The 23,058-nt window shown below is 39.8% G+C and overlaps 2 protein-coding genes and 3 non-coding genes across 5 annotated transcripts; 4 read left to right on the top strand and 1 right to left on the bottom strand.

Annotated features, from left to right (window-relative positions):
- The first annotated feature begins 1,543 nt into the window (after window positions 1–1,543).
- TRNAS-UGA (transfer RNA serine (anticodon UGA)) lies at window positions 1,544–1,624 on the top strand. The gene has a single exon. It is a non-coding gene; the product is annotated as a tRNA-Ser (tRNA).
- A 2,313-nt stretch (window positions 1,625–3,937) lies between these two features.
- TRNAS-CGA (transfer RNA serine (anticodon CGA)) lies at window positions 3,938–4,018 on the top strand. Its single transcript has one exon. It is a non-coding gene; the product is annotated as a tRNA-Ser (tRNA).
- Window positions 4,019–6,161: 2,143 nt separating this feature from the next.
- On the top strand, window positions 6,162–6,246 carry TRNAS-UGA (transfer RNA serine (anticodon UGA)). Its single transcript has one exon. It is a non-coding gene; the product is annotated as a tRNA-Ser (tRNA).
- A 1,558-nt stretch (window positions 6,247–7,804) lies between these two features.
- Window positions 7,805–10,924, bottom strand: LOC147856241 (pentatricopeptide repeat-containing protein At4g39530-like). The gene has a single exon (XM_087329730.1). It carries the CDS (start codon window positions 10,898–10,900, stop codon window positions 8,519–8,521), a length of 2,382 nt encoding a protein of 793 aa, XP_087185856.1. The 5' UTR covers window positions 10,901–10,924; the 3' UTR covers window positions 7,805–8,518.
- A 2,379-nt stretch (window positions 10,925–13,303) lies between these two features.
- Window positions 13,304–15,708, top strand: LOC147856240 (pectate lyase 5-like). The gene is made up of 4 exons (XM_087329109.1): window positions 13,304–13,642; window positions 13,958–14,572; window positions 14,896–15,113; window positions 15,285–15,708. Exons 1-4 carry the CDS (start codon window positions 13,304–13,306, stop codon window positions 15,655–15,657), a joined length of 1,545 nt encoding a protein of 514 aa, XP_087185235.1. The 3' UTR covers window positions 15,658–15,708.
- Window positions 15,709–23,058: the final 7,350 nt, after the last annotated feature.

The following is a 23,058-nucleotide window of genomic DNA, read 5'->3' as shown; positions in this document are numbered from 1 at the left end:
ATCATTACCTATGTAGTCGAAAGTATCATTGTGTCGAGAGACTTGAAATATGTTGGGTTCGCTGGCTTAGATTTGAAACCTGCAGCCGATAAGTCTCCTTTTCTCAGGATTATGAAAAGAATTCAGCTTGTCCGAGTGGTCAAGGTGACAAACATGAAATCTGAGGGGTTCGCCCGCACAAGTTTAAACCGTACAGCCGATGAAACCAATTTTGTCAGGGTTATTATCAATAGCCACGTCAATGTAGATGTCGTTGTGTTCTTTGTCCAAGGAAAACGAAACTAGATTATATGAAAATGTGGTTGGCTTGGCCGAGTGGTTAAGGCAATAGACTCGAAATCTGTTGGGGTCGCTCGTGCAAGTTCAACCCTGCAGCCTACGATTCCCCTTTTGTCCGGGTCACTACCAATAACCACATTGTCGTAGGTGCCGCCATGCCCTCTATGAAAGGTTTAAGATGCACAAGCAGTTGCCTTGGCTGAGTGGTTAAGACCAAGACTCGAAATATGTTGGATTCGCTAGATCTCGATCGAACACTACAACCAACGTCTCCCCTTTTGTTAGTGTTACTATCAATAACCACGTTATCATAGCTGTCGCCACGTCCTTCGTTCCACGTTAAAAAAATAAGATTGCAAAAAAGTAGTCGGTTTGATCGAGTGGGTAAGGCATTAGACTAGAAATATGTTGGGTTCGCCCGCGCAGGTTTGAGCCTAGCAGCCGACGACTCCCCTTTTGTCGGGGTTAGTATCAATAATCAAGTGGTGCCGACGTGCTAGGTTAACAAATTAATATTACGGAAAAGTCGTCGGTTTAGCCGAGTATTCAACACTACAAACTTCAAATATGTTGGGTTCGCCCGGGCAAGTTCGAACCCTAGAGGGGGGGGGGGTACTATCATTACCTATGTGGTCGAAAGTATCATGGTGCCGAGAGACTCGAAATATGTTGGATTCGCCTACTTAGGTTCAAAGCCTACAGCCGATGAGCCCTCCATTTGTCATGAATACGAAAAAGCAGTCGGCTTGGTCAAGTGGTTAAGGTGACAGACATGAAATCTAATGTGTTCGCCCGCACAAGTTTGAACCTAGCAACCAATGAAACCCATTTTGATAGGGCTACTATCAATAACCACGTCAACGTAGATGTCGTTGTGCTCTTTGTCAAAGGCAAACGAAACTAGATTTTATGAAAATGTAGTTGGCTTGGCCAAGTGGTTAAGGCGACAAACTCAAAATCTGTTGGGTTCGCTCTTGTACGTTCAACCCTACAGCCTACGACTCCCCTTTTGTCCAGGTTACTACCAATTACCACATCGTCGTACGTGCCGCCATGCCCTCCGTGCCAAGTTTAAGATGAACAAGCGGTTACCTTGGCCGAGTGGTTAAGACTAAGACTCAAAATCTGTTGGATTCTCTAGACCACGATCGAACACTACAGCCGACGTCTCCCATTTTGTCAATGTTACTATCAATAACCATGTTATCATAGTTGTCGTGACGCCCTTTGTTCCAAGTTAAGAAAATAATATTGCAAATAACTAGTCGGTTTGGCCGAGTGGTTAAGGCGACAGACTTGAAATCTGTTGGGTTCGCCCACGTAGGTTCGAACCCTACAGCCGACGACTACCCTTTTGTCCGAGTTACTACCAATAACTACATCATCGTAGGTGCCACCATGCCCTCTATGCCAGGTTAAGAAGAAGACTCGGAATCTATTGGATTCGCTAGCTCACGATCAAACACTACAACCGATGACACATGTTTTGTTAGGGTTACTATCAATAGCCACATCGTCATAGATGTCGACGTGCCCTTTGTGCCAGGTTAACAAATTAATATTATGCAAAAGTTGTCGGTTTGGCCGAGTATTCAATGCTACAACCTTCAAATCTGTTTGTTGGGTTCCCCCCGGCAAGTTCAAACCCTAGAGGGGGGTGGGGGGTTACTATCATTACCTATGTGGTCGAAAGTATCGTTGTGCCGAGAGACTCGAAATGTGTTGGGTTCGCTTGCTTAGGTTCGAAGCCTGCTGCCGATGAGTCTCCTTTTCTCATGATTACGAAAAAGCAATCGGCTTGGTCGAGTGGTTAAGGTGACAAACATGAAATCTAATGTGTTTGCCCGCACAAGTTTGAATCTAGCAGCCAATGAAACCCATTTTGATAAGATTATGTCAACAACCAAGTCAATGTAGATGTCATTGTGCTCTTTGTCCAAGGCAAACGAAACTAGATTTTATGAAAATGTGGTGTGCTTGGCCGAGTGGTTAAGGAGACAGACTCCAAATCTGTTGGGTTCGCCCACGCACGTTCAACCCTACAGCCTACGACTCCCCTTTTGTCCGGGTTACTACCAAGAACCACATCATCATAGGTGTCGCCATGCCCTCCGTGCCAAGTTTAAGATGAACATGTGGTTGCCTTGGCCGAGTGGTTAAGACGAAGACTCAAAATCAGTTGGATTCGCTAGATCACGATCTAACACTACAGTCAACGTCTCCCCTTTTGTCAATGTTACTATCAATAACCACGTTATCATAGCTGCCGCGACACCCTTTGTTCAAAGTTATGAAAATCAAATTGCAAATAACTAGTCAGTTTGGTTGAGTGGTTAAGGCGACAGACTTGAAATTTGTTGGGTTCACCCGTGTAGGTTCGAACCTTGCATCCGACGACAACCATTTTGGTCCAGGTTACTACCAATAACCACATCATCATAGGTGCCACCATGCCCTCTATGCCTAGTTAAGAAGAAGACTCGGAATCTATTGGGTTCGCTAGCTCACGATCAAACACTACTACCGATGACTACTATTTTGTTAGGGGCACTATTAATAACCACGTCGTCATAGATGTTGACGTGCCCTTTCATTAATTTTATGCAAAAGTCGTCGGTTTGGCCGCGTATTCAACGCTACAAACTTTAAATCTGTTGGGTTCCCCCCGGCAAGTTCGAACCCTAGAGGGGGATGGGGGGTTACTATCATTACCTATGTGGTCGAAAGTATTGTTGTGCCGAGAGACTCGAAATATGTTGGGTTCACCTGCTTAGGTTCGAAGCCTGTAGCCGATGAGCCCTCCATTTGTCATGAATACGAAAAAGCAGTCGGCTTGGTCGAGTGGTTAAGGTGACAGACATGAAATCTAATGTGTTCGCCCGACGTTGTCGCAAGTGTCACCATGCCCTTTGTGTCAGGTGAAGAACAAAAGAATATGAAAGAGAGCTCGTCTTGGCCAAGTGCTTAAGATGACAAACTCGTAATCAATTGGGTTCGCCCGCGAAGGTTCGAACCCTGCAGTCGACGACTCCCCTTTTGTCGAGGTTATTATCAATAAACACATCCTCACAAGTGCCATCGTGCCCTAGGAGCACGGTGAAGAACAAAAAAAATTATGAAAAAACAATCGGCTTGGACGAGTGGTTAAGGCGATAGACTCGAAGTCTGTTGGCCTCCCCTGAGCAGGTTTGAACCCTGCAGCCAACGACTCTCCTCTTTGTCACGGTTACTACAAATAATCACGTCGTCGTAAGTGCTACCATGCCCTTTGTGCCATGTTAAGAAAATAATATGAAAAAGCGGTCGGCTTTGCCGAATGGTTATGATGACACACTTGAAATATGTTGGATCCGCCCGCTCAGGTTCGAAACTTGTGATCGACGAGGCCCTTTTCATTAGGGTTACTATCAATAAGCACGTCATCATAGGTGTTGTCACAGCCTTTGTGCCAAGTTAAGAAAATAAGATTATGAAAAGGCAATCGGCTTGGCCGAGTTGTTAAGGTGACAAACTTGAAATCTGTTGGGTTCACCCACGTAAGTTCGAACCCTACAATGGACGACTCCCATTTTGTCGGGGTTACTATCAATAACCACATCATCATAGGTGTCGTTGTGCCCTTTGTGGAAGGTAAATAAAAGAGGATTATGAAAATGTGGTCAGCTTGGCCGAGTGGTTAAGGCGACAGACTCGAAACCTGTTGGGTTCACCTGCGCAAGTTCTAACCTTGTAGCTGACTACTCCTTGACTTTTGTCGGGGTTACTACCAATAACCATGACTCCCCTTTTGTCAGGGTTACTTACAATAACCACGTCGTCATAGGTATCGCCAAGCCCTTTCTGCCAGGTTAAAAAAATAAGATTATGGAAAAGCAATTGGTTTGGCCGAGTGGTTAAGGCGATAGACATAGATTAACATATTCGCATTCGTGGGGTTTCCTATTCTAATGCAAACGAATATGCATACGAATGCAAGGTCAAGTATTCGTTTTACCCACACACACACAAAAATGTCCAAGAACTATTTACTAGGAAAAAAAAAAAAGGACTTGACACTAAAAAGGGACACTAAAAGAGGGACTTGACATTAATAAATTTTTATAATAAATATAAAAGTATTCATTTTATTTAAATTTTAATAAATAAATAAAATAAAATAAAGGTTCATTAATTCCTCACTTTTGATTCTTTCAAAAATTATGGATATTTTTATTTTGACATTAAAAATTGGACTTCATGCTAATCATATTTCTATAATAATTATACAAATATTTGTTTTTTTAATTAATTAATTAAAATAAAGGTTCATAAACTTCTCCATTTTTTATTTGACACTATAAAGGAGAGTAAATACTAATTATATGTTTATAATCTATTAATGAATGATTGTTCTTTTTTTAGTGAATTAAATTTATTTAAATAAAAAATGAATTAATTAATGTTTTTTATATTTATTTTATAAAATGAATGGTTTTATAATATTCTTGGGGCCATTTCGTATTCTCGAATATTGTGAATATCACGCATAGAGAATATGACGAATATCACGCATGTGTCAATCTATGGCGACATACTTGAAATCTATTGGGTTCGCCCACGCAGGTTCGAACCCTGCAGTCGATGACTTCCCTTTTGTCTAGGTTACTATCAATAACCACGTCGTCGTAGGTACCGTCGTGCCCTTTGTGCCATGTTAAGAAAATAAGATTGCGGAAAAGACGTCGGTTTGGCCAAGTGTTTAAGGCGAAAGACTTCAAACCTGTTGGGTTAGCTCGCGCAAGTTCAAACCTACAACCGACAACTCCCGTTTTGTCGGGGTTACTATCAATAACACGTCATCGTTGGTGCTGTCGTGCCGTCTATGCAAGGTTAGGAAAAGAAGATTACGAACCCTACAGACATAGATTGACACATGCGTGATATTCGTGATATTCTCCATGTGCAATATTCTTTATATTCGAGAATATGAAATGGCCCTAAGAATATTAAAAAACCATTCGTTTTGTAAAATAGATATAAAATATTTATTTATTTATTTTACCAAAAAAAGAACAATTATTCATTAATAAATTATAGTGTCAAGACAGTTTATGAAACTTATTTTAATTAATCAATTTTTAAAAAACGAATATTTTTATATTTACTATACAAATATGATTAGTATAAACTTTGAATATATTATTAGTTTGAAGTACTATTTTTAATGTCAAAATAAAAATATCCATAAATTTTGAGGGAATAAAAAGTGAGAAATTAATGAGCTTTTATTTTATTTATTAAAAATAAAATAAATACTTATAATTTATAAGTTATACATTTATTATAAAAATTTAATAATGACAAATCCCCAAGTCTCTCTTTTATTATCCCTATTTATTGTTTAAGCTCCTTTTTTTTTATCCTAGAAAATTAAAAAAGACAAAGTTTTTTTTGTTTTTTTTAAAGTTAAACGAATACTTGACCGCCCATTCGTATTCGTATTCGTTTGCATTCGAATGGGAAACCCGACGAATGCGAATATGTCAATCTATGCCTACAGACAAACTTTAAATCTATTGGGTTCGCCCGCGCAAGTTCGAATCTTGCAGCCAACGACTCCCCTTTTTTCGGGGTTGCTATCAATAACAACGTCGTCGCAAGTGTTGTTCGTGTTGTTCGTGCTATTTGTGCCATGCTAAGAAAAGAAAGTTATGAAAACGCGATCAGCTTGGTCAAGTGGTTAAGGTGACAGACTTGAAATTTGTTGGGTTCGCTCACGCAGGTTCGAACCTTGCAACCAACGACTAACCCTTTTTGTCAGAGTTACTATCAATAACAACGTTGTCGCAAGTGCCACCGTGCTCTTTGTGCCAAGTTCAGAAAAGAAGATCACGAAAAAAGCGGTCGGCTTCGCCGAGTGGTTAAGGCGACAGACTTGAAATCTGTTGGGTTCGCTCGCGCAGGTAGGTTCGAACCCTACAGTCGATGACTACCCTTTGTCAGGGTTAATATCACTGAGCAGTTGTTCACTAATGTCGCTCTACTCTGGATCATGTATAACCTGAAGATTATAAAAACCTTTAGATTGGCCGAATGGCTAAGGCGACAAATTCAAATCTGTTTGGTTCGCATGCATAGGTTCGAACCTTGTAGCCGACGACTTTCCTTTTGTTAGGGTTAATATCACTTACATACGCTTCGCAAGTGCCACCTTGCCCTATGTGCCACAATATCAACTTGAGATTACGTAAAGCGGTCAACTTGGCCGACTTGGTAAGGCAAAAGACTTGAAATCAGTTGGGTTCAAAACTTGCAGCTTACGACCCTCTTTTTGTTGGGGTTAATATCACTGACCAACTCTTCGCAAGTGTCACCCTGCCCCATGTTGCCACAATATCAACTTGAGATAATTTACATAAAGTGGTCGGCTTGGCCACATGGTTAAGGCCGAGTTGGATACTTAACAATCGTATTTAATCTTCTCATTACCAATCATGAGTATTAACTCTCATAGAGCCCTCCATTCCTTCGCACTTGGAACACACAAGCTAGGTATTGAAGTTGCACTATGGCATCAAAAATAAAGGAATGATGAATGCATGGTAGAGGATGAATATCACTTGGTTTTCACTACTCAACATATAGTGCAATTCGTGAAAGTTACAATGATGCATTAAGAGGGTGTGATAACTTGAGTGTCATGCTTAAGACACCACCTAGAAGGTTGAGCACTTATGTGTATGCCTTATTCATGCATAGAGACTTTGTGCTTCAAACTATGAATATCCCTTTTTAGGAAGGAAACACACATCAATAAAACTTGTATACCAAATCCCAAGGGTCAATATTGGCTGCTCTATTGACACTTAAAAAGCGTCTATCTATCTAACCAATGAACCTTGGAAGTTGAGTTTTCCATCTTAGAAAAAGATCAATAGAACCTCATTCGGCATATGTATAAAAGACTTCTCTTTGCAAGAAGGAATGAATCCAAGGTTCAAAGTAGCTTTCATAAGGAGAAGGGATCCAACGTACTTGCTTTAGATTCCAATGATTTAAGTTTAAATGTAAATCCCAATGGGCCAATTTTGTACGGGCTGCATGAAAGATACCCCATACGAGTGAGACAATGCATTTGCTTTTAACCTCAATGCCCCATAATAATCATATATGAAGGTGGCATGTCTCTCTGAAAGACGACTTAAGTGTCATTACTTCATGTGAAACAATATGACATCTTAAGTTTTCATGCATTTCATGTAGAGCTATTGTGAAGTGAGGGTGATCCTCTTTGGAACATCCATGGTCAGCTTTCCTTCGATATATGTGTGGTCATTCTAGACCACAAGAGTATGTTTGCCATTTAACATGTGGCACATACCAATATTTACATTAAATATTTGAAATGTATCCTAATCTTAGTGTGTTCACGTATGCAAGATTGAACATACCCATGGCATATATTGCATATAAGACCAACTCTCTTACTTCAAATATTTATCAAAGAGGGATCAGAAATCAATAGATCACAAGAATGCAAAGCTGATACATTTTGTTTGTATGTTCACATTCCACATTCACCATTGTACAGAAGAAAGGGAATTATGCTATACTGTAGAGAAACATGTCAGGGCATCTCATCACCAAGTCTCCTTGCTTTAATTGTTAAAATGGCCCTCATTGAAGCCATGCAAAAGAAACTAGGATGCTTTTGATCAATATTACAACATCTAAAATATAGACATGATGCGTCTTCATTTCTTGCGAGATATATCAGCTGAACATCAACACAAGTTAAAACATGCGGTGTACCAAATAGAGGTCCTTCCAAGATATTATACAAATAAACTGATCTTCTAGTTGATTTTTTCCCTCCCTTTGTGCCATTCATTGTCGTGACAGCATTTGTGTCCTCCGTCCAATGTAGAGCTTCATGGAAGGTCGGATTATGAGTATCATCTTCACTAATTTCATTAACTAGGAACTCCTTTCCATCCTTCAGGATGGAAAATCAGCATGCCCTTGATTTACTTTCCTTCATGGCAAAAACCAACTGAGTTTGTCATCCTGCTCCTCTATTTATACTGTATAACATGGACCTTGTCAGTGAATGTTTTACTCTTAATGGAGGATCAATCCCAGTTGCAACAGCCATGAGTGGGTGTAGGAGTTGCACTTCCAACTTACAACCAGGATCCAAACCACTAGGAAACCCCCCTAGCACTATTAGTGTCACTATTCATTCTTACAGAACATATAATCATAGATCATTGTCATCAGCATACACATTCGCCAGACTGACATAGGCTGCAGCATCTATCTTGTTTACTTGAACTGCCTGGTTGAACACTTTTTCGGCAAGATGCACATTCCCCCATTTTTGACAAGCACCAAATAGAGTATGCCAGACTACAATATCGGGATCAACTCTCATTTTACTGACAATATATATCGCATCCTTTAATTGTCCAGCACGCCCAAGTAGATCAAGCATACATGTATAGTGTTCAAGTGATGGGGGGTACTCATCATTACTGAGAAGCTCGAAGAATATTTTCCCATCATTTGCCAACCCCGCATGACTACATGCATTCAGTACAGTTAATAACGTTACAGAGTTTGGCCGTCTACCTTCACCCAGCATGCGATGCAGGATACGAAAAACCATTTCACAATCACCAAGCTGAGCATATCCACACATAAGTGTGTTCCATGAAACTACATCCCGGATCTCAAGTTTGTCAAACACGTCCTCCGCTCTTGCACATAACCCACATTTTGCATACATATCAATCAATGCATTGTTAATCAAGTGTTCTTTTTCCAAATTTGTGGCAACCTCATTATGAATCCTTTCACCTTTGTCTAATGATCCAATACTTGCACAAGCTTTTAAAGTGCAAGCAATTGTGACCACACTTGGTGAGAATCCCTCGTCTTTCATCTCTTGAAAGCATTGTAGAGCTTCCTCACCATGTCCATGTTCGGCATACCCTGCAATCAACACTGTCCATGAAACCATATCATGGGCTGAAAGACTATCAAATACCTCCCTTGCTTTAGTAAGTGAGCCACATTCCGCATACATATCAATCAAAGCACTTCCAACAACCATGTCTTTATCCAACCCTCTTCTAGAGATCTCATGGTGTATTTTTTCTCCCTGTTCTAAATCGGCCATGTATGCACACGCTTTCAGAATAGCGATAAATGTGACTGCGTCAGGAGGAATGTTCTCATCTTGCATTTGCTCAAAACATCTCAGCCCTTGTTCAACGTATTCGTGGTCCACATAACCAGCAATCAACGCATTCCACAAGGCTACATCTCTGAGGAGAAGCTTATCAAACACCTCCCGTGCTTTTCGAAGTGCACCACACTTTGCATACATGTCAACCAGCGCACAAGAGATAAGAGTGTTCTCATCTAAACCCCTTCTTAAAATCTCTGCATGTATTCCCATGCCTTTGTCTAGAGCTTCCATGTGCGCACATGCTTTCAAGCTGGAAGTAAAAGCAATGGCATCGGGAGTTATTCCCTCCCTTTGAATTTTCTCAAAGCAAGCAAGTGCTTCTTCACAATAAGCATGTTGAATGTAACCTTTGATCAAAGCAGTCCAGGAGACAATATTCCGGCATTGAAGTCTATCAATCACTTTCTTCGCTGATTCAAACAATCCACACATAGCATACATATCAACCAAAGCACTCCCAATATGTGGACATATTTCCAATCCCTTTTGAGCTATCTCATCATGTACTTTCATTCCTTTACACATGTCCCCAGTACTACCACAAGCATTTAATGCACAAACATAAGAGACAGATGTCGGAATGAATCCTTCTCTTTGCATTTGTTCAAAGCAATCAAGAGCATTTGCACCATATCCATGAGTGGAATACCCAGAAATGAGAGAATTCCATGAGACCACATCTCTAACCGGAAGTTTTTCAAAGACTTCTAGCGCTTTCCCAAGCATACCACATTTAGCAAGAGCATCTACCAATGCACTTCCAAGAAAGTAGTCACTGTCTAGCAATCCTTGTCTAATGATATGGTCATGGAGTTCACAACATGTTATACTATTGCTGAGATTAGCACAAGCCTTAAGTAAGGAAATAAAAGTTGGACCAGTTAAACATACGATGGAGGCATTATCTCGAATGCTCTTCCGATAAAGACAAAGAGCATACTGAAGCTCTCCATGCTTGACGTAGCCAGATATAAGTGCATTCCACGAGGATTTTGTATGATAAGATAATCCATCAAAGACATTCTGAGCATATGATAAGCTACCGATCTCGACAAGCATAGGCACGAGACGGTTTCCAAGAGATGGATTAGTTTGGAAGCCGTGGCTCTGGATGTGGTGTTGAAGCGAAAGTACCTGTTCTGGAGGATTCCCTTGTTTTCTGCACTTATGGAGCATACAAGCAAAGTCTTGGACAGAGGGATTAGGTAATAGACCCAGTTCCAGAGAAGTGAGAGATTCCTGGAGACTTAGAGACGCCAAACCTTTCTTCTCCTGGTCCGGCTTCTTTTTCTTTTTCTTCTCCTTCTTATTTGTCGATTCAGGAAGCATAAGAATCTCAGGGGCATGCGTGACATGGATTCCTGATGATGGAGACAGTACTATTTCCATAGGTTCTGTACTCTTAGCAGCCTTCCCTCACGAGACAGAAGGGAGAAGAAGAAGAAGAAGAAGAAGAATCTGAGAGATGGAAGGGGAAGGAGGGGATGATTGTACACGTGGCAGCAAGCTACCTGTTACCTAGTCGAAATACCTCGTTTCAATTGGTCGGGGGAACGCGGGCGGGACTAACGTTTTCTTCTTGTCGGGTTTCGCCCGGAAGTGTAACAACATCACAATGAAGATGCTCCGACCGATACCAATTGCTTCAATCAAGCTCATCTCAGCTTCTGTTGTTTCACACTCGTGCGATTTCATACCTCACATGGGGGGGGGGGGGGGGGGGGGGGGACACATCCATAAACTCATCGTGGTGATGATTTGTTGACAAGAGGACACTTGTGCCACAAAAACTTTAGGGATGATTCCATCGTAATGGCCACCGTCTTCGTTCAAGATTTTGCGGTTTTCAAATATCTGGATTGATTCTGTTCGTCATGAGGGCATTGTGATGAACAAATTGCAAAAGGAAAAAGTTGAGGACTCTTGATTGCAAGCTTTCAAGCATGTTCACATTTGGTGACTCTCAGTCACACAACACACCCTACAAAAGTATCAATTGTCATTTGTGTTAAGTGTGTTATTGCTCATCACAGCTATTGATTGTTGGTTCCACACACTCTATGTGACTCATAAGTGCAAGCCTCAGCCCCAATAAATATGATAATACCCATGCTACTATAGAGTGAGAGTGTTTGTGATAATGAGAGTCTTTTACTTCATCGACATGTGGGCCATGTGCTTGTGCTTTTTACGACAAATAATTCTTACAATCAGATTTGGCCCCTTCTTCGCTACGTTACAACTTAAAATGGAATATTCGCAAAAATATTGTGTTGCCCTAATGTGATTTCCTAGATCTCAATGCGTAACACACACACAACATGATTGGTGTGAAACCTTGCAAGTCATGATCTCCATAGTGAAGTAAAGTATGTTGCTTCTTGTTTTCCGTGGTTGACTTTGTTCAAACAATCAGTCACTAATAACTGGCAATCAATTCTTGTTGCTTCACTCTCCATTTGGGAATTTTCTCATTGATGTGAGGGAGAATTTCACAATTAGGTATATTTTTTTGGGGGAGGGGGGTCAAATTTAATGTCGACATTGGTCATTGTATGTGGAAATGCACATTTCCTTATTAACACATCATGTAGGTCTATGCTACTTTGCCAATGTGATGGCACCAATTCAATATTAATCTCTCTACACTAATCTTCTTGTTCATGCTTTAGATAAGAAAGAAAACACCAAGATGTCTTTTTCTACCCCCATCTTGGAAGGACCATGCATGAGGGCTTTTGCTACTCGACATGTTGGTTGAGGTGGGTATGAGGGTTATATTTTATTGTATGAGTTTTTTGTATCATTTGGGCATCTTTCCATCAATACCAAGCTGAATCTTTATTTTATTTTTTAAACAAAACAAAATAAAAACCTACATTTCGCCTCCTTGCCATCATTTATTGAACCAAAATGAAACGCACACGCATCGCAGGACGAGCACATACCATAATGTGTTTTCGCAAGACAGATGAAAGAGTGTTATGGACTAAACATAAAAAGAGAGAACCATAAGCCAAGGCTTCAAGGGGTTAATGAATCGATGTAACAACTTGGGAAAACATGATCTGAACGAGACTATAGTAAAGCTAGAGACACTTAATATTCACATGTAGTCTACATTACAATCCCACGAATGATCCATTTGTTTGTGTAGACTCTTCTCTCCTGACAAAACATCTCGTGGATGCAAGGGGCTTCCACGTTTTTTGTACTTGATCTAGATGGCGTTTCGAGCCAACATGTTAGCCCTTCGCGGGATGGACGAGAAAGTAAATATTGTGTGTGTGTGTGTGTGTGTGTGTGTGTGTGTGTGTGTGTGTGTTGGGAAGACATTGTGTGGGGTGTCAATGGACGGTGAGTGAGAGCACAAACTGAAAAATATAGAGGATCTAATTTTCAATAAAACAATGTAGTTGATAATATGATAACATATTAATCAATTATCAAACAATTAATAAAATAATAGCAAAATATGCAATGAACCAATTAAATATGTCAACTTCCCTAAATAAATCATTTTAATGGAGATGGATCAAAATTGCTACGTGAGGGGAATGCGAAGCGACGCGGGAGGGGGGGGGGGTGCAGAAGGCGGAAGGGGGAGGCGAAGGGGCGCACCTTTTGTGCGGAAAAGCAAAAAGCAGCCTTCCGAAAGCAGCCGTCCCATTTATAAGAAGGTGAAGAAAGGGCACCGAAGAAAAAAGCAGCAGCAGAAAAGGCACCACCAATCCAAATCCATATCCGACAGACACACACACCCCAATCAATCATTTAATCAATCAATCAAGCATGGCGGTGGCACCCACCACCATGTTGCTACCATCCTCTCTCCTCCTCCTCTTGCTCTTCTCCGCCACCTCCTCCTCCGCCGCCACCTCCCTCAACCAAGACATTGTGGCCAGAAACCTGGACACCGCCAAATCCTTCCTCATCCACGCCCAATCCGCCATCCTCCCCACCTCCGCCAAGACTAGCGACGACTTAGCCCCACTCTTCCAGTCCTCCCTACGCAGCATCGACGACGCCGCCGCCCACGTCTCCTCCAAGCGCTGGGACGACGCCAAACGCAGCGTCTCGGATTGCCTCGCCGCCACCTCCGACTGCTTCGGCCGCCTCCATGAAGTCGAGGTGACAAACCAATAAAAATAACAAATATATATATATATCAATATGTATATATGTACATGTATAGTTTGAGTGATCATCGCCATGCACTGCAACAAAAACAAAACAAAACAAAACCAAACCAAACAAAACAAAACAAAAAAATTTAGAAAAGAAGAGAATGAAAGATGTGAGGAGGCATTTATTTGGTTGTATATGTGGATTGAGAATGAGTTGCGCATGTTTGATTTAACAGAAAAAATGGGTTTCGGTGTGTGAACATTGATCTGCGCTTTTCCTTCGTAATTACGCAATGTTGCTAATTGATCCAAAATGCAGAGCACCTTGGCGACGAGATTGTCGTACGTGGGGTCGCAAGTCCAGCATTATCTGAGGGCGGCAGAGAACGAGCTGGAGATCGCGACCTCAAGGTTCGACATTCTGGGGAGGGATGATGAAGGAGGAGGGAGGGCAGGATTATTGGCCGAAGAAGCGGAAGTGGTGGCGACGGAGCAGGTGCAGGGGTGCGCGGCGGGTGAAGTGGACGGGACCAAGTGCCAATTCGCGGAGTGCGGGAAGGGGTACGGGCTAGTGTCGTGCGCGGTGGGGTTCGCGAAGGGGGTCACGGGCGGGCTGAGGGGCGGGAAGTACGTGGTGACGAGCGAGGGCGACAACCCCCTGAACCCGGCGGCTGGGACGCTGCGCTACGGCACGGAGCTGGCCCGGAGCACCAAAGGCGGCGTGTGGATCACGTTCTCCCGCAGCATGGTCATCTCCCTGCAGGACATGCTGTGGGTGCAGAGCCACACCACCATCGACGGCCGCGGCGTCAACGTCACCGTCATCAACCGGAACCTCGTCCTCGGCGGCGTCTCCAACGTCATCATCCACAACATACAGATCAGCAACATCAGGGGCTCCGACACGCTCCACATCTTCTCCGGCACCACCAAGGTGAGAGTTCCCCCAAAAAAAACAAAAAAAAAACAAAGACAGCAAACACTCCACCCCGTCCGCCCAAGTGTGAAACCAAAACCTCCTCCGGCAGCCCAAGTGTGAAACCAAAAACTCTACCCCACGACCTCTCACTCACATCCGCCCAAGTGTGAAACCAAAATCTCCGCCCCCCCCCCCACACGCTCCTCCCGCTCTAGTGTGAAACCAACCCACCTCCTTCTCTCTCTCTCTCTCTCTTTGTTTTTATTGAAGAAGTATGTCCACCCAACCAATTGGCCACCTCAACCTGTCTTCTTCTTCTTCTTCTTGCTGTCTTGTAGGTGTGGGTCGACCACCTCACTTCCTTCGCCGGCGAGCTCGGCCTCGCGTCCGTCCTCCAAGGCTCCACCGACGTAACCATCTCCAACTCCAACCTCCAGAACTACAACTTCAACATGCTCCTCGGCGCCTCGGACGCCGACTCCGAAGACAAGTCGATGCGCGTCACCGTCTACCGCAACTGGTTCCGCGACTCCATGCAACGCATGCCCCATTGCAGGTACGTGTGATCACACCTCCACAAGGACCTCGCTTGCTTCTCTTTTCTGTGTTTTTTTCTTCTTCTTTTTGTATTGGACTCATCATGATCCACATCTTATATGTAAGCTAAACCTCTAATCTTTCTTCCTTTGTTTGTTGCAATGTGCACATTACCAATTTACACTCTTAGGTGGGGCGTGTGTCACGTGATCAATAATGTGTACACCAATTGGGGGTACTATGCCATTGGCGGGCGCGCAAATGGCCGGGTGCGATCGGAGAGCAACGTGTTCCAAGCCGGGAGTCGTGCCAAGGAAGTAACCCCGTGGTATAGCGGGAGCCCCGCGACGTTCGACATGTCGGCGCGCATCGAATCCTACAATGACGTGCTCCAAGGAGGTGCCACGTTCCACCAATTCCTCGTCGCCTCCGCCATTGTGATGCCCCAATATGCTTCGGGCGCCTCACCACCCATTGCTCCCACTGCAACCCTCCCTAACCTCGTGCAACAATGCTCAGGTGCCCTCTTTGGTGCTAACCTCCTTCGTTGCCTCCGCTCTTGACCTAATTGCCGGCATTAATCTCGAAACTTCACCCTCAAATAACCAATGAATGATTAGGCACCCTCCCTTGTGCCTTAGAATAATGTTCTATATATAAAAATGGCAAATAATGTAAAATATAATGCTAATAATATGATCCATATATCCTTATGTATACATTTCTAAAAAGAGGCAACCTTGCAACTCAAAGGAATGATATATGTATTCGAAACAAACTCTTCAAACCTAGCGAAATGTGTACGCTCTTGCTTATCTCGTGCTTTTGAATGCTCTTGTCTTGATAGTTTCCATGAGAAAGGTTCTACCAAAAATAAATTTGATGAGCCAATACTTATTTTCAGCTCAAAGTCCAAAGCTCATTATTGCACATGTATTAAGACTATAGGTGGAATGTTTTGGCAATGTGTTTCATCGAGGGGCATCCAGATATAAGTTCTTAATAACCTTCTTGCATGTTTTGGGAAAATAATCATACTAATCCTACATGCATTGTATTTGAGAACACTTTCATTGTCTAACACATACATGAGTTCGAAATATTAAATTGCCAAACAATATGATTCGTAATAGATAGTTGGTTAAGGCGTGCCCTTGTGAACATTTGTTTTTCGAATGTCATGAAGTATAATTTTCTTCATAAAAAGTTGTTTAAAGTATGATAAGTTAATGCACTTTTCTCGCCCACCTTTCGAATATTTTCAACATTTACTCTTTTTGCGAGCTTCATATCTTCCCTCTATGACCCTCATTTTATTAGCATTGGCTTTCAATCTTGTCATATGTTATCATCCTCAACTCTTGAGTTGTGGACATTAGAGATTCCATAAAGTCATATTCTTAGGATCAAACACTTTTTGTGTTTACAATCTCAAACTAATTAAACTATGACGAGTAATTACACAACTTAAAAATATGGAGTGCCTAGCTTATCTTGTATGATAATGTCGAAAGGCAATGTTGCTTCCATGGTTGTACTTAACATATATCTCATGTTTTAATTCCATAGCATTTTGGTAATTATAGATGCATGTTATGTAATCCATCGAAACAATTCCACCATCATGTGTGTGGCTAGCATTGTTACACATAATCCCACCTATGTTAGTTAAACACCAAAAACTTAAACAAGGCAATTGTTTTGTAAAACCTACATACTATTTAGGGTTTCTAGTTGGTCCACCTTTTTCATGTCACGAGAAGTTCACATGCATATATTCTAAACAATATTTGTGCACATGAATCATCTTATTTCTTTCATACATTCAATATTTTTTTATATTTAGTGTCTTAAATGCATCTATGGCATGGTTGATCTCGTGTTTCTCTTGCAATGCATTATATGATATATCGTTGAGTTTAATTTCACTTTCACGAGATGATGGCTTTAATTCAAAGTACAAATATTCTTAATAAAGTTGATACTTCACCTTGGATAAAGTTTCAAACAGTGAAAACATGTGATTTCATTATTGCAATAATCCCATAGACATGGCACAATTTTGTGGGAGTTAATTATACACCAATAATTGTAGAATCAAATGTGGATGAGGGAAATTTGTACTATTGTGTCTATCGGAGAATTAAGGGAAATGTCCACACATACTTTAATTGCACTCACGAGATTGTAATGTGACAAGTTGACACATATATTCACCAATGTCCTCATATTTAGCCAGATATATTGTTACGAGTATCTTTACTACATTGAGATAAAGAATAATTGCCAAAAAACGAATACCATGGCTTGTACATTTTGTTAACATTGGTTAAGTACAGAACATTTTAAGTATGGATATGTCGAAATTTACAAAAATGAAGATTGCAATCGAGGAAATTATAATTGTGATTGAAATCTAATATAATTTAGTATTGTTACCTCGTCTATTCATTGTAAGTACACATGGCTACATGTAGTAGGTGGGTCAATTTGACGTACCCATGTTCATTGTTGGAGAGCAATTATATTCTTCTTACTATTCTCCACGTTCAATAGGCATCCCAATAAAAGTTTCTACAATGTGAGCTATAATATAAATATTAGGTGATAGGCTTCTCTGTGTTCACTTTATTTGGATCATTAAGTGTGATTCTTGGTTTACTATATATTTTTTTTCCAAAGAAGAATATACTCCATTAGTTAAAACGACATACAATACACAACTTTAGACATTACCTACTTCCATATGGGCTACATCACTTATTTATCTTACACTAAATAGCCCACATGTTTTTTCTCCATGTTTGTCGTGTCATTCACGCCCGCCCCTCTATCATCTAATGGGAGGGGGGAACAACCATCTCAGTACTACGTACTGCCATCGTATATCCACTCCATTTTTTGTAGCCATCGGTGTAGTACACCATCGTTTTCTGAAATTCAGCCTCATTAAATCTGAAGCATCATCTATTCCATCAATCCGCTCATATTGGGCCCTCAATGTAGTTATTAACATGTGCCATATTAGCTTAATAGATTTTGCTGGAGGTTGTTTGTTTGCTGAAAATACCCTAGTACATCTTGCGGTCCAAATGTTCCATATGATAATGGGTGCTATCAACATCCATAGATCTTCAATTTTTTGCTTCTAGGCATTACTTCTAGGTGCACTGTTACCAGTGATCAATCGAATAGTTCCATTCTCCCCTCTGTACATAGTTGTACATGTGCTATCAAATTTCTCTACGTCATCATCAAGACAATTCCAACAAGCATGTCCCTAATTGAGGGTAAATGAGCTAGAGGCATGGCAAAGCAATCATAATGCCCTTCTCCATACAGCCGTAGCCTCATGACATTCCCAAAGACAATGGGAAATGCTATTGTGGAAGAAACATGTGGATGCAATGAGATTCGCATTCAGCCTACTAGGCAATCCAATAGAAATGAATATATATCCTTAAACATTATGAGAGAAATGGGATTTATGATGTTTTGTTAGATTCATTTAAATTTCTTACTAACATTTATTCGTTAACCAAAACATAAGGAAACCCTTATCAACAATCTTACAAGCATATTAATAGTTAAAGAGTTCGTTACAAGTTACAACATGTTGATGAGTCAATTTGCATCATAACTACAACACATGTGTACTTTGTGTTTCTAGACACATTTAGAAACCTCGAGAACCATATTTATGACCTATGTATAGTGATGGATTTTCTTTTTCTTTCCATTAATATGTAATCTTTGACACAACATTCATATTCATGGGCTTTACTTAAATTGTCTTTATTTCTCTTCAGAATAAAAAAAACTCTAAGATCAAAGTGGATGAACTAAACTTAGTGGATTACATAGTTGTAATAATCAAAATATAACCTACCTTATATAACGTAAACAATGTTTCCATAGTTTTGTTCACTTTAGCACTTTCACTAACGAGAGGTTGCATATGAAGTGACATTTTTGTAAAGTAGTAATAAGATTTCTGACAATTTCTTTTTCAAAAGCCAATCTATTTTTGTCGTATGGCCTGTATGGCCTTTGCATGTCATCACCCTATGTTTTTCCATTGAGACTTCAATAAGCTTTTGTACCCATATACAATGTATTGAGTATTGACAATAACAAACAACTTTTGAGGATAACTTTCTGGAATGAAACTTTCAAGATCCTCCTCAAATATATCGTGGAATATTAATATCGTGGAGCCCTATTTGATCTATCTATCTATATCTATATATATATATATATATACACACACATTAAAATAACAAATTATATATGTATGTAATTGGCATGTCATTTTAGCATAATCATAGGTTCATATTTCCAAGCCTCACAAACACACACACACACACATATATATATAAACTAATCTCATGACGTCGTATTCTTTGTGCACATAACTTAACTGTAGGCCTTGCAAATGTCCACTTTCTCATATCATTAAACATGTTGGGATAGGTAGGCCAACTATCCTCAAGGGATAAACTAAATCCTTAGGTCAGGTTGGACAACACTAGTGGCAAATATTTTGTAGCAAAGACGCAAACGTGAGGTCTAGTAAGCCAACTAGGGTTTGTTTTGTCAAAACATATCTAAAAAATCAAGATGGGAACTTACTGTTTTTGCAACTATGGCAACTACCATAAAGGCAATGAATGATTCATGCACATATGCCAAGTACAATGATTAGTTGAGTTGTCATTCTAGGATTTGCAATGAAATACATTGCCATTAGGTTACCCAACCAATAAAACATTTTTCCTGCTTAAAGTGAAGTGAGGCGAGACTCTCATCTTGTGAAGGGGGTGAACTTACGCCACCCTTCAAAATAATCTAAAGCCTTACAATCAGTTTATGCATTCCATGCTCTCTTGAGGTGTGATTATTTACGCTTTCGTGATATGAAGTTAATGTTTTAATTATCTTCAATTTGTATATTTTTCTCACATCATGGAAATAAATGAAATAGACAAGGTTTGGTCCACGGTATCTTCTTTAGTAGTTTGGATATTATGGAAGGCAAGATGTAAGTGTGTAGTTCAGAAAGTCAAACCGAATGCAGTTGAGTTAGTTAAGGAGATATGGTTGATGCTCCTACATACTCTAAAAGGTCAATATGAGGCAATACATGGTGAGCCGGATGTTGTATTTTGCAAGCAACAACAATTTCGAGAAATTTGGAAAAAGGCAAAGGTCTTCACCTTTTTCGGGGACAGGATAAAATGGAGATATACTCCACGAAGATGGCTTTTTCCGGCCCCTTTCTTGAAAGGACCATGCATGAGGGTTTCCACTTCTATACGTGTTAATTCATGTGGGTAGGAGGGTTGTAATTTATTGTATGGATTCTTTGTAGCCTTCGGGCATCTTTTCATTAATACCACGGTGAATCTTGACTTTATAAAATAATAAAATAATAAAAAGGAACCTCTTAATCACAACAATCATTTTCAATATGTAATCAAGAACGTAAAAAGCAACTTGAAAACATGTCATTGTTTAAGGGCATACATAATTAGTGAAGACCACAACAATGCTAAAAATACATCATTCAAAACTTACCTCACTTATTGCAGTTGACAACTCATTCCCTTGAGCTTACATACAACTAGGTAGTATTCACCATAAGGAGGAAAAAGGAAGAAGAAATATATATTAATGTCTTTTTAAGGAGCCAACATAGCTTATAAGATCAAACAAGAGATTACATCTTAAAATGTTGTCTCACCTTTGAGAATGCCACGTAAATATTTAGAAAGCCTAAGCTCCAACATTCCGAACTCACCTTTGTATGATGAGAGCTACATTAAAAGAAAGATTGGTGATCTACAATAGTGAAGATAATGATAAAGCTTAAGAGAACTTCACTCATAGCTTATCCCACTCATGATTTACGAGCAATTACAAAGAGTCTTTATAAAAGCTTGTAATTCCTTTTTTATTAAAGAAAACTCACCAATTAATCTTCCAAAGAATCCCCGCCTTAATCCAAAGACCTAATTTTGTAACTAAGTGATCGCCTTTTAAAGTAGAATCCTCAAATTTTCTTGTGTTTTCAGCAAGCACTAGAATGTGAAATCTTGGACTTCAATTTCAACCTTTTCTTAGAGAGCTCAAGAGTAACACTACCTCAACTTCAAGTTCATATTCTAATAAATATATCCAACTTGAGAGTACATCTTAGTGTTATACATGCAATTGACTAGTCAAAATAGAACAGAGTAAACACTTTTCAACATAAAATTGTTGGGAATATTAACAAAAAATACAGACGTCTTCTTAGCCCCAATGACTAGACAAGAATATGAAGGCAAAGCTTGAGGCTAATATAAGGTCCCTTGCACAAAGGAATGAAAATGGGGAGTTCCATGGTCGACATGCATTGGTCAATTATGTATGTCTCAACAACTTTTTAAAGTCCAATTAGTATTTGTTCTGTATGGTTTAGAAACTAGGACAACAAAGACAAGTGAATAGTATGCATCTTATATTCCTCATTGTCTATGAATTAATATCTTGAAAATAGATCGAAATATTCATGTATGCATTCAATAGTACTAGGTGTTGAGCAATAATAAATTAAGGAATTTGTAACTATATATAATGTGCTTATGTCCATTGTGTATGATTGAACATTAGACAAGGAATCAAATATCCCTTTAGAAGTGAACATTTTGGGCGTGTGAATTGACATGCTTTATATGAATGTAGACAAATGCCTCGTCATATACATATTAATAATTTTAAAAACTATGATGTTGGCATATCCTCACAATATAATCGTCGTGCCTATGTTCAACAAAAGGAGTGCATAACAAAATCTAATTCATAGAATGGTGGATCACATAAAAGAAAACAATTGAACTAAGCAATATTTTATGGTATGGTTGAAGAAGAGGATAGGTCATGTGTAATTGGCTAGGAATTATAACACTTGATTTTATATTCATCATTAGTTGAGGACCAAGCAAATTTAGAATCAAACAAACTTGTGGCATATTCAAGCATAGTGAACTAGATGACACCAATTATATATGCCAATAAGAAGCCATAAGATCAAACCCTTGTTTTTATAATCAACGGTAAGACAAAATTCTATATTTCTCATATATTTTATTAGGGGACTTATTCTTATTTTTTATAATTGTTTTTGTTATCGGGGATGTAATGGATAGTGTTGATCATGAACAACCTACTCATAACTGACAATATCAAACATGTTTCACTCGACTGTGCTCGTATGACAGTGGATGAAGAGTCAATTATAAACTAGCTAGAGGGCGGAAGTTGCCCCATCTTGCTAATGTTGGACAAGTAAGTTAGCTACTTAGGCTTCAAGGGTAGCTTAGGATGTTGAGGTTGCTATATACGGCAAAATTTGGCAGGTGTATGAATATGTGTTTAATAACCATAACCATATAACTACTTAAAACATTTCATTATAAAGTGGGGGAGAGTTGACACAAAGTGTAACCACAACATAAACTCCACTAATACCCCCCTTTCTTGATGTGTTACACGGTGTTTATATTATTATAGGTGATGGTGGAGAGATCATACCCCCATCACATGCATTCTCCTTTCATTCCTCTTTAAATTCAATGCAGTTCTTTAAGGATCCTTTCATGATTGTGTATTGAATATTCGGCATCTTATGGGATGGCTAGTTTTGTAATCAACAAAATTGTACCTTCTTTTTCCTTATTCCATATTTTAACTACTTTACATATGTGATCAATTTATAAGAGCCTGCCATATGGCCAATACTATTAATCTTCTTGTTTAGGTTAAGTTTATTGATCAATAAATCATCTTTAGTTGTAGATCATGTGAAATGTTCTCAATTTTGAAAGAGTTGTGTTCACACATGGATGTACCATGTTATGTTTAGACATTTAAGAGCTTGTTTCCATTCATGTCTCCCTAAAGTGTCAACCACCATCAACTCT

The sequence above is a fragment of the Azolla caroliniana genome, unplaced genomic scaffold (genome assembly GCF_043228905.1).
Source record: "Azolla caroliniana isolate FFs.n. ecotype wild unplaced genomic scaffold, voAzoCaro1.0.p SCAF_13, whole genome shotgun sequence".
NCBI lineage: Eukaryota > Viridiplantae > Streptophyta > Polypodiopsida > Salviniales > Salviniaceae > Azolla > Azolla caroliniana.
This window is presented reverse-complemented; position numbering and strand designations above follow the sequence as displayed.